This window comes from Barbatula barbatula, assembly GCF_947034865.1.
Source record: "Barbatula barbatula genome assembly, chromosome: 20".
Classification (NCBI taxonomy): Eukaryota; Metazoa; Chordata; class Actinopteri; order Cypriniformes; family Nemacheilidae; genus Barbatula; species Barbatula barbatula.
Genome location: NC_136783.1, coordinates 19,738,866 through 19,753,460, shown reverse-complemented (window position 1 = coordinate 19,753,460; position 14,595 = coordinate 19,738,866). Strand labels below are relative to the sequence as shown.

General features: G+C 37.5%; 1 protein-coding gene across 1 annotated transcript; it reads right to left on the bottom strand.

The window, feature by feature from the left end:
• Window positions 1–2,498: 2,498 nt before the first annotated feature.
• On the bottom strand, window positions 2,499–9,865 carry klhdc8a (kelch domain containing 8A; the record flags this gene model as incomplete). Its single annotated transcript, XM_079483942.1, has 5 exons — window positions 2,499–4,333; window positions 4,420–4,521; window positions 7,613–7,831; window positions 8,851–9,015; window positions 9,490–9,865. 5 exons carry the CDS (start codon window positions 9,863–9,865, stop codon window positions 4,131–4,133), a joined length of 1,065 nt encoding a protein of 354 aa, XP_079340068.1. The 3' UTR covers window positions 2,499–4,130.
• Window positions 9,866–14,595: the final 4,730 nt, after the last annotated feature.

Genomic DNA, 14,595 nt, shown 5'->3' with positions numbered 1-14,595 from the left:
GACGGTTGCTAGGGAATTCTGGGTAGTTGCTAGGAGGCAGCAAGGATGTTCTTGCTTGCCTAGAACCCAATCCCATATCTCTTTGTTAAAAATACATTTTAGACACCATGAGCAAAACAGAGAGCAAAGACATGAGCAATGTTCAGCATCAGCACATTAATGCGAAGATTAAAAGCTCATTCCAGGTTGTTAACATACACAAATTTAGCACTTAATCATGTTCATGACAAAAACCCCTTCAATAAATAAAGATGAATTTTGTTTACTTTAATTGTATCTCCTGCGTTCTTTCATCTCCGCACACAGCCAGCGTTACGTATCTAATCCAGGCTCACAAATCACATTAGCTAACTTTACACAACCACAGCGTGTAGCAGTGAGCGTTTTATTTGTCTTAATATGAGGGACGAAAATTTTGTTATGTCACACCATTAGATTATTATTAAATATAACAGAACATTATTTTACACCTGCTTGTCGCATTGTTTTCCGAAACACCCATTAAATTGTGTAATTCGTTCCCGATTCTGAGCCGCATGTGCTAGTTTGGTGCCGAGGGTAAGCATTTTCCACCTCAGATGGACTCCTGCTTTAATTTACCTCATTGTTCTTACACTGAGACGACATTAAACTCCTTCTTTAATACATTCACCACAGTGCCGCATATAGCTTAACACAACTAATGTGGAAAAGTTTCCACTGAGGCCAGGCACAAAGTGCAAAAGCCAGCTCTCCCCCCCCCGATTGCAGCCTGGGGTCTGCTACTTTGCATTGGTGGTCACCTAGTGGTCCTCAGCTCAGTGAGGTCACATGATCAGAATACAGTGCAGGTGGATGGAGCTAGAACGCATCTCGCACAGGAGGGCCGTGTAGCTTGTTTGCATGTATAACATCTTAAAAAAGCTACTTTACACTGGAACATTCAACATTTAGGGAACATTCATGTCTAGAATGGGAAGTGATTGACAAATTGGAGAGTAATGATTTTTCAGCAAGAAAAAGTTGTGTGCCTGGAATAATACAAGTTTGCTTAAATAATACAAAATTCCAGCTGACTTGCAGATTTAAATCTTAATAAATATGTTTGATATCAAATTTAAAACAAGAATCAGGATTCACTGTACACAAGGAATTTGACAAAAGCTTTCTGCACACAGAGAACACAACAAAAGAAAACAGTGAAGCATCCGGTTGTAAAGAAAGACTTTATAATGTTGTCTGTTGATGTCTGTGTGGACACTAAAACAGACTAACAGCGTCACCAAGTGGCAAAAAACTATAAAGACAGCAGTATGGGACAGCCATGAACATGGAGCTCATTTGAGCAAATCTGCACCTGACGTCATCGCCACGTGAACACGCGCCACGTTTAAAACTGAAATAAAACGTAAATATCTGGTTATAGGCTGCTTTTATCAATAACCTGGGGTATTGACTGGGGTATAAAAACTAGCAGTGACATAAAGTTTTGTAGCCAGGTGACTCGTTTTAACGCGATTATTTCGCGATACCTGTAAGCGTAAACGCTCGTAGTTATACGTAAACACCTCATTGCCGCGGGGTCCTAAAGGCGACCGGTTTCGAGAGGGGACTCCATTTGTCACGACACCTGTCTTCCTCTGAACCAGCGTCAAGCTTTCCCATAATTACACGCGCACAATTAGTTTCTGTGTGGTTAAATACTGCCTGTATGTACCACTATATTCTTTATTATGTCACACGAAGCACAGATTTAACGTGATATGCGTCCCGTTTTACGCTGTCACAGCCCACGGCTCATCACAATATGGTTCTTCATTTACAAAATGTACAAACGGCTCGGATAAAAAAAGAAAATCTGTTTAACAAATCAGACATATCAAAACATTCACTTCATAGTTCTCTAGAGGCACCACAATGAAATGTAATATGAATTAAGCACATTACTGTTTTGCTTAACCGATAAAACGTAGGCCTACGCTTCTGATGCATCCAAGTGATCAGATCTGACACTACCAATGATCTATTGGCCAATTAATTTTCTCATCCACATATAATTATTTCTTCTTACAGCATTTGTTGACAATGTGCCGGTTTAAACAGAGTAAGGTCCCCCACATAGGCTATACTTCCAGGCCAAGAGACCTTAAAGTAATTCAGGACACAATAACACATCAGCACCAGTCTCATTTTGCAGATAAACTGTGTGGAACTACTGCAGCACTTTTTAACGGCGTCTCTGCAGTGTGTTACAGCCAGATCTGTGCGTGGCCGACAGGACCGCAAGACACACTTCACCTCTGCAGAGGTGAGAGAAATCAATTCAGACAAAATAAACCTCATGCCAGAGTCTGTCCTCATTCAACGTCAAGCACTATCTGTTCGAGACTGAGCTAAGTGAGTTATCTACTTGACATTATTAAATAAAAAGAGAAAATCATCCTTTTCCTTTTTTTGTTGTTTGCTTTTTTCAGACAGACTGTCTAGATAAGAATAAACTGAGAGGACAATTTCAGACAAAGCTCATTTAATGGCAAAACCACAAACATACAGACATTTCATTTTAGAAAATGTATTACAGTGCTCTGCTTATTGCTATGGGCTTCCCAAGACACATTCGTCTAATGAATAAGAACTGCTGTCCAATAAAGACAAGTGTAAACATTATAATATCATACAGTAAGAAGCAATAAACATAATTTATATAACAATAGTCAATATATATATCTTGGCCATAGCTATCCATACTTTTCTAAAGACTTTCTAAACTTTAAATTGACTTTGACAGCCTGTGTGTCAAAATACTGCATATCTGAACTCTTTCCTGACAATATTTATTAGCATTATTTGTAGCATTAAAGACCTCATGGAACCCTTTGACGTGTTTGACAAGTTTTCTTTGGGTGCGACATTTTAGATAGTCAAAGCCAGTTGTCTGGAAAATCCATGACTTCTTAAACCACGGACATAAAACAATCGCAATAGTGTTCAAATGAATTTACACCATATCCTTTTGCAAATTGTTTATCAATATCTGATATGTTTTGAGCGATTGTAAATTGTAAAACGCGTGACTACACAACAGGCATGGACCACACAAAGAGTCCTGTATTGATTCCGTAAGGTTTTAAAGACACAACGTACAGTATATGCTACCATAAATAGCTAAAATCCCTGTAAACATTTTTAGAAAAATTGCATGTGTGTGCTACAGCAGTGCCAAGTTTAGATTAAACTAACAAAACCTAGTGAAACATAACCAAGAATATTCACCATACAAACCACCAAACTCCAATGTTCACATTCCAAACGATTCTAAACCCCGGGAGATGTGCACAATGAATATAAAGTTAAAACTTCACTTTATTAATAGGACTGCTGCAATACTAAACAATAACACTACGAACTCTGCAAACACTCGAAGTTATCTCAACAGAGACCGCTATAGAGAGCAAACTGAATCAGTTTATTTTAAAACACGTTTAATCTCTTTCCGAAGTGTGTCTGGCTATATTTGTGCATATGTTCTTGGCTTGTGTGGATTGTTGGACTTTATGAAGCAGATTGTCGCTGTGCATCTTGTAAAAATGGCATAAACATATGCTTCTGGAACTAAAATACATCTGTGTTGTTTCCAACTGTGTGCTTATGTGTGTAACGGTAGTGTAGCTTATCCGTTTAAACAGTCTGTCACGAGAAAATGTTGTTGTACAGACATAAGGCCTGAAACATACTCCATGCAAGTACGTGAATGCAAAGGTTCTTAGGTGCGCAAAATCGATTTCACATGAAGTTCCAATTATATTTGCGTTTTTAACACAATGTGAACATTAAAGCTGCTAACTACACTCGTCGGTTTTCTCTTTTCGTTTAACTGCTGTCATGTATCTTGCTGAGCAAGTTCAATTGTCAACATATTTATAGCTACTCCTCTATGTACCTGAATTATAAAAAGAAGGTAACTCTAGCGCCCCCTTTGGTATTTTGGGTACTTTAACGCAAAAACACACAAGACAACAGGCTTGCGATATGTTGGTCATGCATTTGCGTCTGTGCTTGCATCCTTGAGTATGTCTCTGGACTCTGTGTAATAATTTGCGCTTTTTGATTCTCGAAGGCAACTTTTTACCGTAACTTTAAACATCTGGTGATTAAAGAATCTCCTCCTCTTTTACATATAGAATCTCATGGGCGGAGCTCGGGACTTGATTGACACCTCCCACTACCAGTAGGCGATCCCGGATCACGATGCTGGAAGCAGAGCAACGAGGCGTTGCCATGGGCGACAGCCTCTCCCATTTTCTCTTGTCGGGGTGGAACGCTTCCACAGTGTCCAGCACTGATGGCTGGTGACCTGTATGGAGACAGCAGATGTTTGGATGCACAAACAGTGAGGGCAAGTGTACAGTCCAAAAATAAATTAGGGTAGAGATCACATACCTAGACCCCCTGCAACAATCATTCTACCTCGCACAATCGCAGCTGCAAAGTCTGCTCGCTTGGTTTTCAAGGGTACGGTGTCCTCTGATTTCAACCACAATCCTAGAACAACATGTCAAGGAAAACAATACAATGAATGTTAAAGGGTTACTTTACCCCAAAATAAAAACTTAAAGTGCAAAAAAATATATATTGAGAAGTGGGTTTGTGTCCATACAATGGATGTCAATGGGGGCCAATGTTGTTTGGTTACCAACATTCTTCAAAATATCTTCTGAAGAAAAGAAATCATACATGTTTACGCTTTTTAGAAAGTGAATTCGTGAATAAATTACTTTTTTGTCCCTGCACATTAAACTGGGATAAGAAATAGATTCTAACATCAAATAAAATCACACAATTGATCTTTATGTGTGACACAATAAATCAGATTTACACAAGGACTGACAGAAAATTAATAGGTTTACATATGATTTAAACCATTCGGAATGACAACCCTTGATAAGCCGTGTATACAAACGTCTCGAGAGGATAAACAAACGGGGAACTTTCCTGCAGATTAGACGCGGCATACTTGTCCATTAAAGCTGACAGGCTGTTTTCCATTTGCAGGATATAATATCTGCCTAATAACCGAGCCAATAGCTTGCCGTAATAAATGCACGGACCATTTCTTCAAATAGTTACTGAAGCCGAAGACTTTAATTGCTTTGAAAAGTAAGTTGGAGCGCCTGAGATTTTGTGTTTCACAGATGTAGAACATTAATTTGGCATATTATTTACACTTCTCAGTCAACCTAATTTGCCAAAAAACACAATCACAGGCAAAGACGCAGGAACAGCTGTAGAATACTCAAGGTTGTTTGAGAAATGCTAATGTATTTACATTCTGAACTGTTGTGTATAAAACACGACATAATGAGCTTTTGCATGTAGCTTAGGGAGCAGTTTAGGGGATGTTGCTAAAGATGTGAAAATGCATCAGGTGGTCGATGAGTCAAGAGAAATGTTGATTATATTTATATGAAGGAAAAGGACAGTCATAACGGTCATTTGATGCACTTAAAGATCATTGTTAGTTGGAAATGTAGATCAGGTACTGATGAGGTTCTCCATCAGTTCACAGCTCACTGTTGAACAGATCTCAGGTTTTCCTAAACTACATCATTTATTGATGTTTAGCTGTGAATGTGGCCATTTGGATCAGGATCAGAATGTCTGATCCGAATGAGCAATAAAGGGTCTGTCAGCTATGGGGGGATATTGATTTCAGCCCATGGCGTTCAATACTTGCTCTGTCAATGCTTCCTCCCTTCTGTTGATTTCGATAATAATGTTGTCAAAATGTACTAACCTTATAAATTGTTATTTTACAGCTGGTAAAAATAAACAAAAATCAGTTATGGAACAAGTACATTAAAATGAAGTGGTTATCTTAACTCTTCAGAGTTGTATGTTAATAATAGAAATGTATATTTTAATCTGTTGTGTATAATTTTGTGGAATATGTAAAGTTGATCTTGTAATTTTGTGTTTAAAACGAAGTTAGAGATGGCGATACAAAAAATATGTGAGCTTATTTTATTATTATATATTTTATATATTATTATTATATAATTTCATTCTCATTTTTGTCATATTATTTAAAGGTACCCAATACTTTTTTACATTTTAGCAGTGAATCATTTTACAATATATATCTAACATAAATATAGACCACCTTGGAAGACGCAAACAATGCGTTTGTTTTTAACACTACACAAATGTTTGAACAAAATACAACCAACAAAACATTTTTAACAAAATCAAAATGCTAAACAAATATCTTTAAGATTTTATAACATATGTAATATTTAAAAAATATTTATACAAAAAATTTAACTGAAAGTGTTTACATCTTGCGACCATTGCCGACATCTCTTTATATATTTCGTTGCTGTCCTTGTGAAACCTTTGATGTTTGAATAAGCTGTTTTTTCAGGAAATGGAAAAAAACCCTGGACGTTTGAAATGATTTAATACTGTGTTGTCAAAGTTGACAGGCACTTTTATTACTTTTTTTTGGTAAGAGATTCGCAAAACCCAGTGACAAACATAAAGGGTGAATAATAATAATGATTTATGGCAAAAAGTCAAATCACGAAACATTAAGATATGAGCTTTCAGAAGGACAGTGATATACAGTACATAACAGAAAATGAGACAATTATTTATTGTCAACATTTTATTGTAAGGTACCCAATCATATTTTTATGCATTTAGCAGCGCAGGAAACACTGTATTCGGATGTGACTCAAATTCCCTTAAAACAGGTGGTGGTGTTTCTTTCCAGCATCAGTTCATTTGGCATGACGTTAGAAATACATGCTGCTTGGGTTTACCTCTAATTTATTAGCAAGTATATCATGTCAAAGTAGGTCTTTGAATAAAAAGCACATCCATCTTGCGCTTGTACCAGGATATACCCCTCCCGCAACAGCCTGCTTTAAGACAGAAGAACAGATGGGCTTCGCTATCTATCAGGATGAGCTACGGATAAGGGGTGACAATATCTTCCTGGATAACATCATTTAACGCCCCCTTCCTCATCTAAAGATCTGATCCCATACTCCTATTAGACTGGGAGCCATGTACCAAGGCCTTTTATTGCCCGTGGCAGATTCGGGTAGAAGGAAATTAGATAGCGGGGTTTAATCCCTCACACTGCGCTCTGTATGCCGGCTTGTGCACCTGTTGACTTACACATGCCCTAGTAATGGAATAATTAAAAATCGAGAAATGATTCATACAGTACTGTCCAATGTTCATTTTTTTGGAGATGACCTCCTCCCTGCCCACGGACGATAGAAACTTTTTAACGCCCTTGGGGCTGAACAAAAGCCAGTGCAATTTTCCCATCTGCTGAATGTGATTAGAAATTATCAGATTTGAGCGGAAACGATGGAAGGGAAGAAAACGCGAGAAATCCTGGAGAGAAATCAATAACTCATTTCAGCAGGTCTTACATTTTGTCAGACTTTGTGTCTTTCTCCCCCATTATTTGAGTTAATCCGAAAAAAATCAAATAAAAAAGAACAGTTATCGGTGATTAGTAATATATATGTGAGTCGAAACACGCTTTTTGTCGACTGTAAACTTTAAAACTAAAAACGAGACCGTGATATAATGCCGCGCTAATTTACATCAGTTGTACCTTGGTTGGTGTCAAAGATGTTTACGTTCTTGGTAAACTTGGAACTTTGGTGTAATCCTCCTTGTCTGAGGCCTCCTAACCAGCAGAGACGTCCTGCGCTGTCCCACAACACCCCAGAATAAGATCTTTTGCAAGGCAGGCTGGGTAGTGAAGACCAGCTCCGGGTTTCCATGTCAAAGACTTCAAAAGCTTTCACCAAACGCTTACACTGACGTCCACCTGAAGATACAGAAACTTTGAGTAAAGCTTTATGATAAAATCAATCAATCAATGAACCAAATAAACAAATAAACGTTTGTTCTTCTGTCATGCAGATGAATATGTTGATTCAAGTGTGCCTTCTTTTAAACAAAAAATGTAGAAAGTACACTTTCAAGCAACTTTTTATGTACATCTCAGAAATGTAATGAATCTACATGATGATTTATTGACAGAAATGTTTTATATTTGGATTAGCTGCTCAATCTTTAAAAGAAGACGTACGTGAAAGTATAATTCTAAGTAGTCTAAGTATACAGTATTTGACTTGTGGTTGTGTTTCCTTTTTTCTCATACTGATAAACTTACATGTTCAAGTTTATATATAGCAATGTAATATAAATAACATAGTATGATACAAGTTAATTTAACGTACAAGTATAGTTGCAGTATAAAACTACAAAAGTGTACTTCTATGAACGAAAATATGTGCAAACTAGTAAACTCTGAGTATACTTCTATGTTCAATACACACATGTAGAATAGTTGCAATACAAATGAAAAACTACTTAAAAGTACACCTACATAAAACTAAAAAGTTGCCCAATTTAGTCCTAAGTATTGAAGTAGTACCCTTAAAAGTACAAAAGTAGTATATTGATATTAGTATACTTACTAAATAAAGTATCCTTTAAGTATACATTTGAAAATGAAATTTAAGTATAAATATGAAGTATTATTACATTTTTTGTAAGGAGTCTGGCTTTCCATTAACTGAGATGTTTCATATCTCCTAACTCCCCATCTTTACAGCTAAAATAGGCTATGACTTTTTAGAATGAATGAATAAATGTTCCCCTTCCAGAGGACAAGATTTTTATAATTCAGAGGGCATCTTCAAAAACTAGGGGGGACATTTCTCAGCAGTTTTGTCCCTGAAATGTAAAGCTACGGTAGAAAAACACATGCATTGTTCACAGTACAATGCTCTATTATCCACAAGGACAGATTACAGATACACAAGGATGCTGTCAGCAAACCTGCCACGTAAATCTTGGAGCCCAGTAGGCAGACGCTGGTGTCGTAGCGAGGGGTGGGCATGTGCGGGAGGAGCGCCCACACGTCCTTGCGAAGGTCGTACTGCTGGAGAATACTTCTGGGCAGGAGGTCGGCTCCCATTCCCCCAACAGCAAGAGCTCGGCCGTCTGAAGTGAGAGAAATGAAGGTCTTTACTCCAGAACAAAAGCTCTCTTTCCCCTTACAATGTCAAATACAAAATAAATAAATAAATGAAATATCACGTTCTGACACATCTGAATTATTTAATACAGTGACATGCTGTTAATACAGTATGACCCAATTTTCTTTCTTAATGTTCCTGTTTGACTCTAATCCTAAAATGAAATATAGTAAAACAAATCAGACATAAATTAAAAGTTCTAATTATGAAAAAATATAAATCAATTAATTAAACGATACATAACAACATAAAATTTTAAAATAATAAAAATGAAACTAATATATATAAAATATAAACCAATTTTTCAGATTTCTTTCACTTTTGTTTATAATATCGTGTTTTTCTTGGAAATTTGATCAATTAAAGAAGCATAATGGGCTGCGAACATCACTTCATGTTCATTTTAAATGTAAAACTCGTATTCTTGTTTTTTCTCTACCTTTAACAGTGACCGCAAGCCCCATGGCTGCTTCTCTGAGTGAGCACCTCTTCCTCCATTTGCCTTCATCCGTGTTGTACACCTCCACCGCCTTAAGGGGGCGCTGGTCCTTTCCCATTCCACCCACCACCAGGAGCTGCTTACCCAGGACAGCCACCGCTGCCCCTGCTCTCGGCGTGGGCATTGAAGAAAGACTTACCCAACGGTCTACCTCCGGAGAGTAGCGTTCAAGCGCACTGGTGGGTTGACCCGATGCATCGCAACCCCCTACCATATACAGCTGCCCCCCGACGTCAGCCAATGAGTGATACACGCGGGCACTGGAGAGAGAAGCCAGGCTCTGCCAGTGGAACTCATGGGCCGAGGGCACCGTCATCGCCCCTGACCGTCCAGTTCTGGTTCTCGATGATACCGCACCCTTAATAAGTCGTCAACACGAAATTCGTCCACCCCAGCTTTTGGAGTTGGGACCTGTAAGACATCAGGGTAATTTGTTTACATGGCCGACCTTTTAAATACAGCCCGCATCCATAATCGTATTAATAGTATTCACTGCACTCCCTTATCCACTGAGGCAGTTCATACAGCAATTACTACAATGTGTACAGCGATAACAACATTTGCATGGTTGCGCAATGCATACTGAAATAAAGAGTCTATATATTCTCATACTGTCATCACCGTTCCCTGACGGACAAGTATGTGATGCCTGACTCAAATCTGAATTTATAATATAGGAAAGTGTATAGAAACACTGAACCCTTACGATACAAAAATATATATGAAAATATACTAGAAAATATAATGCAATATTGAAAAGTTTAAATTTTTATTGAATGTTTAATACATACATTGTAAAACGTTGCTGTAGTTTTTGTAGCAGGTTTGCCAGTAACTTACTGTAGATTTAATTACTACATAATATATTTTCCAATTAGTACCGTTTTCAATAACTTTAATCAAAATTAAAACACTTTGACTTTTGAGATTGAAAATGAGCAAGAAGAGACAGGCATCAACACAGCAACGCTGCAAAAAACTGACATTACTCTGAAGCCTTTTTCCTCTTGTTTTCTGTAGAAAATTTAAAACATCCTAAATTAAGACACATTTACATAACAAGAAAAGGGACTCAATATATGAAGTCTTGTTTTACGAAACAAATATATATAAACTAGGCAAGTTTATGCTTAAAACAAATTTTTACAATAAATCTACAGTAAGTTACTTGCAAACCTACTGCAAAATTACAGCAAAGTTTTACAGTGTACTGTTTTAATATATGAATGTATTATTCTGTATATTTTCAAATATAAATTCAGCGATCTAATATTTTAACAGTTAATATATGTTATATATAGTTTTTTGCAAGAAAAGCCATCATGTATAACTTTCCTCTGCAGAACACAAAAGAAGATCATTTAAAGACTGCTGGGTTCTTTGTGTCCGTACAATTGAAGTGAACGGGTACCACCGTTGTTCGGTTACCAACATTCTTCCAAATTTCTTCTTTTGAGTTTTGCAGAAAAAAAGAAAGTCACAAAGGTTTTACATGACAAAAAGGGTAAATAAATTATATATTTGGGTCTCTTTTACATTATATTTGGGAACTATATTGTCAATGCTTTTTTGTAAAAATGCATCTGCTGAGATTATGCATGCAATGTTACGTAATAAATGTTGCTGTAGAAAATGTAATATATCTGGCTTTATTTTTGGGCTATTTTACCACACTGATTCCATTTATCATCTTATAGACTGTTATTGCTTTTCTTAGCCGGGGATTCTGGACATATACATCATAATTAGACAAATAATAATTAACACAACTAGTAACCTCAAAATCTCACTCTATTCAAATAAGCAGCACACATGCAGAAAAGCACATTTTGTCCTATTTAGGGCTGTCCAGTTCATGGCTTAAGTTATGCAAGCACTTTTTTACAATTCTATTTTCATCAAAGTGGAGGCACAGATATGGAAGACAGCCCAGAATAGCATCATCACGCTACCAATTTCACACAACTGTTCTCCTCTCGCTTGTGTACACAATGAGCTTGAAGTGGGCTGTTGTACCACGGCTTAGCATCCATCAGTAACCAGGCAACCATGGTCTTCACCTTCCTCTATCTCTCTCGGATTCTGTTTTCCTAAAGCAAACAATCCCCTTGCTTTCACCTTCACTTTGAGCCAGCTTCAAAAATATTTTCACAACCAACGAACATCGTTGTATCCTGCATTGAACTGATAGAGGCTATTATTGAAATAGATGTTGTGTTAGGTCAAGTAGATGTTGATTGAGGTGATGGTATCAAAAATGACATATAATGTACATTAAAAAAGTAAAGGTGTCTACAGGTGTCTCTAACTTTTTGTTTAAAATGCACAAAAATGATCTAGCAAGTACTTAACAAGTCACTGTTGGAAAACGGTCTCATCACCATCACCCAATTCACAACGTCAAGAGCTTATATTGAATTATAAATTGACCTGTCTGGTACAATTTCACAGGAACGGAATCTGATATAATTTGACTTCAACTCACGAAAAGATAAGTAAAGTAACCTGCCATTTCATGTCTTTACCATAGACACAGACATAGAGGCAAAAGTCATTGATTGCAGCATTAAAAAAAACATGAATGAACGGAAACATTGAAAAAATATATTCTGACAATGTTGAACTTGTCAATGCAATGTTTGGATGTGCTACACTGTTAAATGTAAGAAAACGAGATTTTATACTTTTAAATGGACCCCCCTTCCCTGTTCTAAACCTGTAAACATTTATTTGTTCCAATGAACACAAAGGAGGATATTTGGACAAATGAGAGCAACTGATATTTCTGGGACATCATTGACTACAATAATAGTAAAGATTTGAATGGTAGTCAAAGGTGCCCCAGAACAGTTTGCTTTCCTAAATTCTTGAAAATATCTTATTTTGTGTTGAACAGAAAAAAAAAATCTACTACAAACTGAAAAAAGTAATTATTCAATATTTTTGTGTGCAAATCAAGTTTTTGCACACAGTTCTCTAAAGTAAATGTTACTTTTTTTGTGTTAAGTGTTTGCACAAATCTAAAAGAAAAAAAACAATAAATGAAGTAAACCCTATTAGTTTTTTCATTTGCTCACATTTTTCAAAATATCTTTGCATTCATCAGAACAAAGAAATGTATTTAGGAGAGTGAGTAAATGAAGACATTTCATATTAGATGAGGTATGTCTTTAAGAAATCTGCTGGGCTTCCACACAATGAGAAATGTGTGAGTCTACATTCAGTTAGTTACCCCTCTATAGTGGCCACCAGACGCTACTAAAATACCTTATTACGCTAAAGCTCACAGGACTTTTCTCAATTTATGAGACCTTCTTTCATAAACGTTCCCACCCCATACTATTCCAACTGCGTTTATGGCCGTTCAGGTGGATGGCTCAACCTTGATGGCCTTCGCTGAGAAGTTGATGACCAAACAGAGGCGTTCGGCCTCTTTCCTCGCATCTGAGGTCATCAGATAGTACTGCAGTAACGATTAAAGCGGGTTATTACGGGTTGAGAGCTCCGGGTCTGTGGTGATTGAGCGAGAGAGAGAGAGTTAACTACTCTGGGACTCCTGAAAGTGGGGAGCACTTCATCAAGTCCAATCACCGTGTAAATGAGGTGATCTCCATGCTTCGTGCTCTTACACAGGTTCTCTATATCTCCATCTCTGTTTTAAGATTGGTAGGGTTTCTCATTTTCTTTCAATATCTTGCAATCGCATGGTGAGAATTACAGGGGTTGGGAAGGCCTTCAATTCTTCAAATGGTTGAAGATGAGTTCGATGGCCTGAATATTTGGCACTAGCCTTTACAACACAGATACAAAAACAACAAACGGGTTAAAATGTTGACCCCCGCGGATCCGCTCACTCATTCACTGATCCTTAAATCCTAATCTCTAAAATAATCTCCCTTGAAAAAGGAGAAATCGTATCCATTTCCAATAAGACGTTCCGCCGTGCAGTCACCTGAAAGCATCTTGGCTCTTTGAAGAACGTTTGTAGTGCTGATTATCAGTTCAGATTTAAATATACGTTTCACGTAACCGTTACAAAGAGTCGGGAAGCCGTGGCAGGCAAGCCAGAACTCGGCGAGATTTTCTCAGATGTAAATTGACTGTCAAATGTGCACCGAGATGAGAAGATTTTCCCTCTGAGTGTGAGCTTCTTCCTTTCTTTATCTCCTTTGTATTCCAATCACAATGTTACACCTGGGGTTTTTACAATCTCTGACCATCATTTACAGGCCAAGCTGTTGTACGTTTCATCCACAAAGAGACGGCAATTTAAAAGAAACCTCGACGGAAGACACATTTCTCGAGTCTTTTTTTCCCACTCTCAACTCACTATGCAGAGATGTGTTGCCATAGAAACAATGAGCCCGTTTCAGGATGCTGTGAGCGACTGGGTTTTTGTGCGGAAGACTTCTTCGCTTTTAATGATGCATTAGCAAACAAACAGAAATCACAGCCTTCTTACGGCTTTGACCCGCACTGACGTCCTCTTGTTAGCGAAGCCGGATTGCTTACTCTTGGCATAATGCAAATCGCATTAATTGCAATCTGTAATGATTTGCGCGGCCACATCTTCTCCTTTTGCTTAATTAACGGCTTGAACAGCTTGAGCGCCCGCTGAAGTCATTTACAATCAGTGTGCATCCTTTTCAAACTTTTAATTAGTAAAGTCTCCTTTCCCCCAATCCATAACTTAGACCTAACCCTGGGCCTATTTCATCCTAAACCTGAGCTATTAGCTATGAGTATCAAACAATAGACTCTACACAAATAATCCACTTAAGTTTGTCTTCCCTCTGGTGAATCCATAAGGCCCCAGCAGGTAAGCGTTTATCGACTTCTATTTAATTAGCCTCCCACAATTCAAACAGCGCTGGCTCTTCAATCCGCAAAAGTGTGATTTTTAGTCGGAACAAAATGATCCTGGGAGGGTGTGTCTATAATTATAATACATTTGTTTTATAAAGTGCCTTTAAAAGCTGCTTCCTCAAATCGCTGTACAACACAACCATATAAATCAACACAAAGATTACACGATTATATAATTAC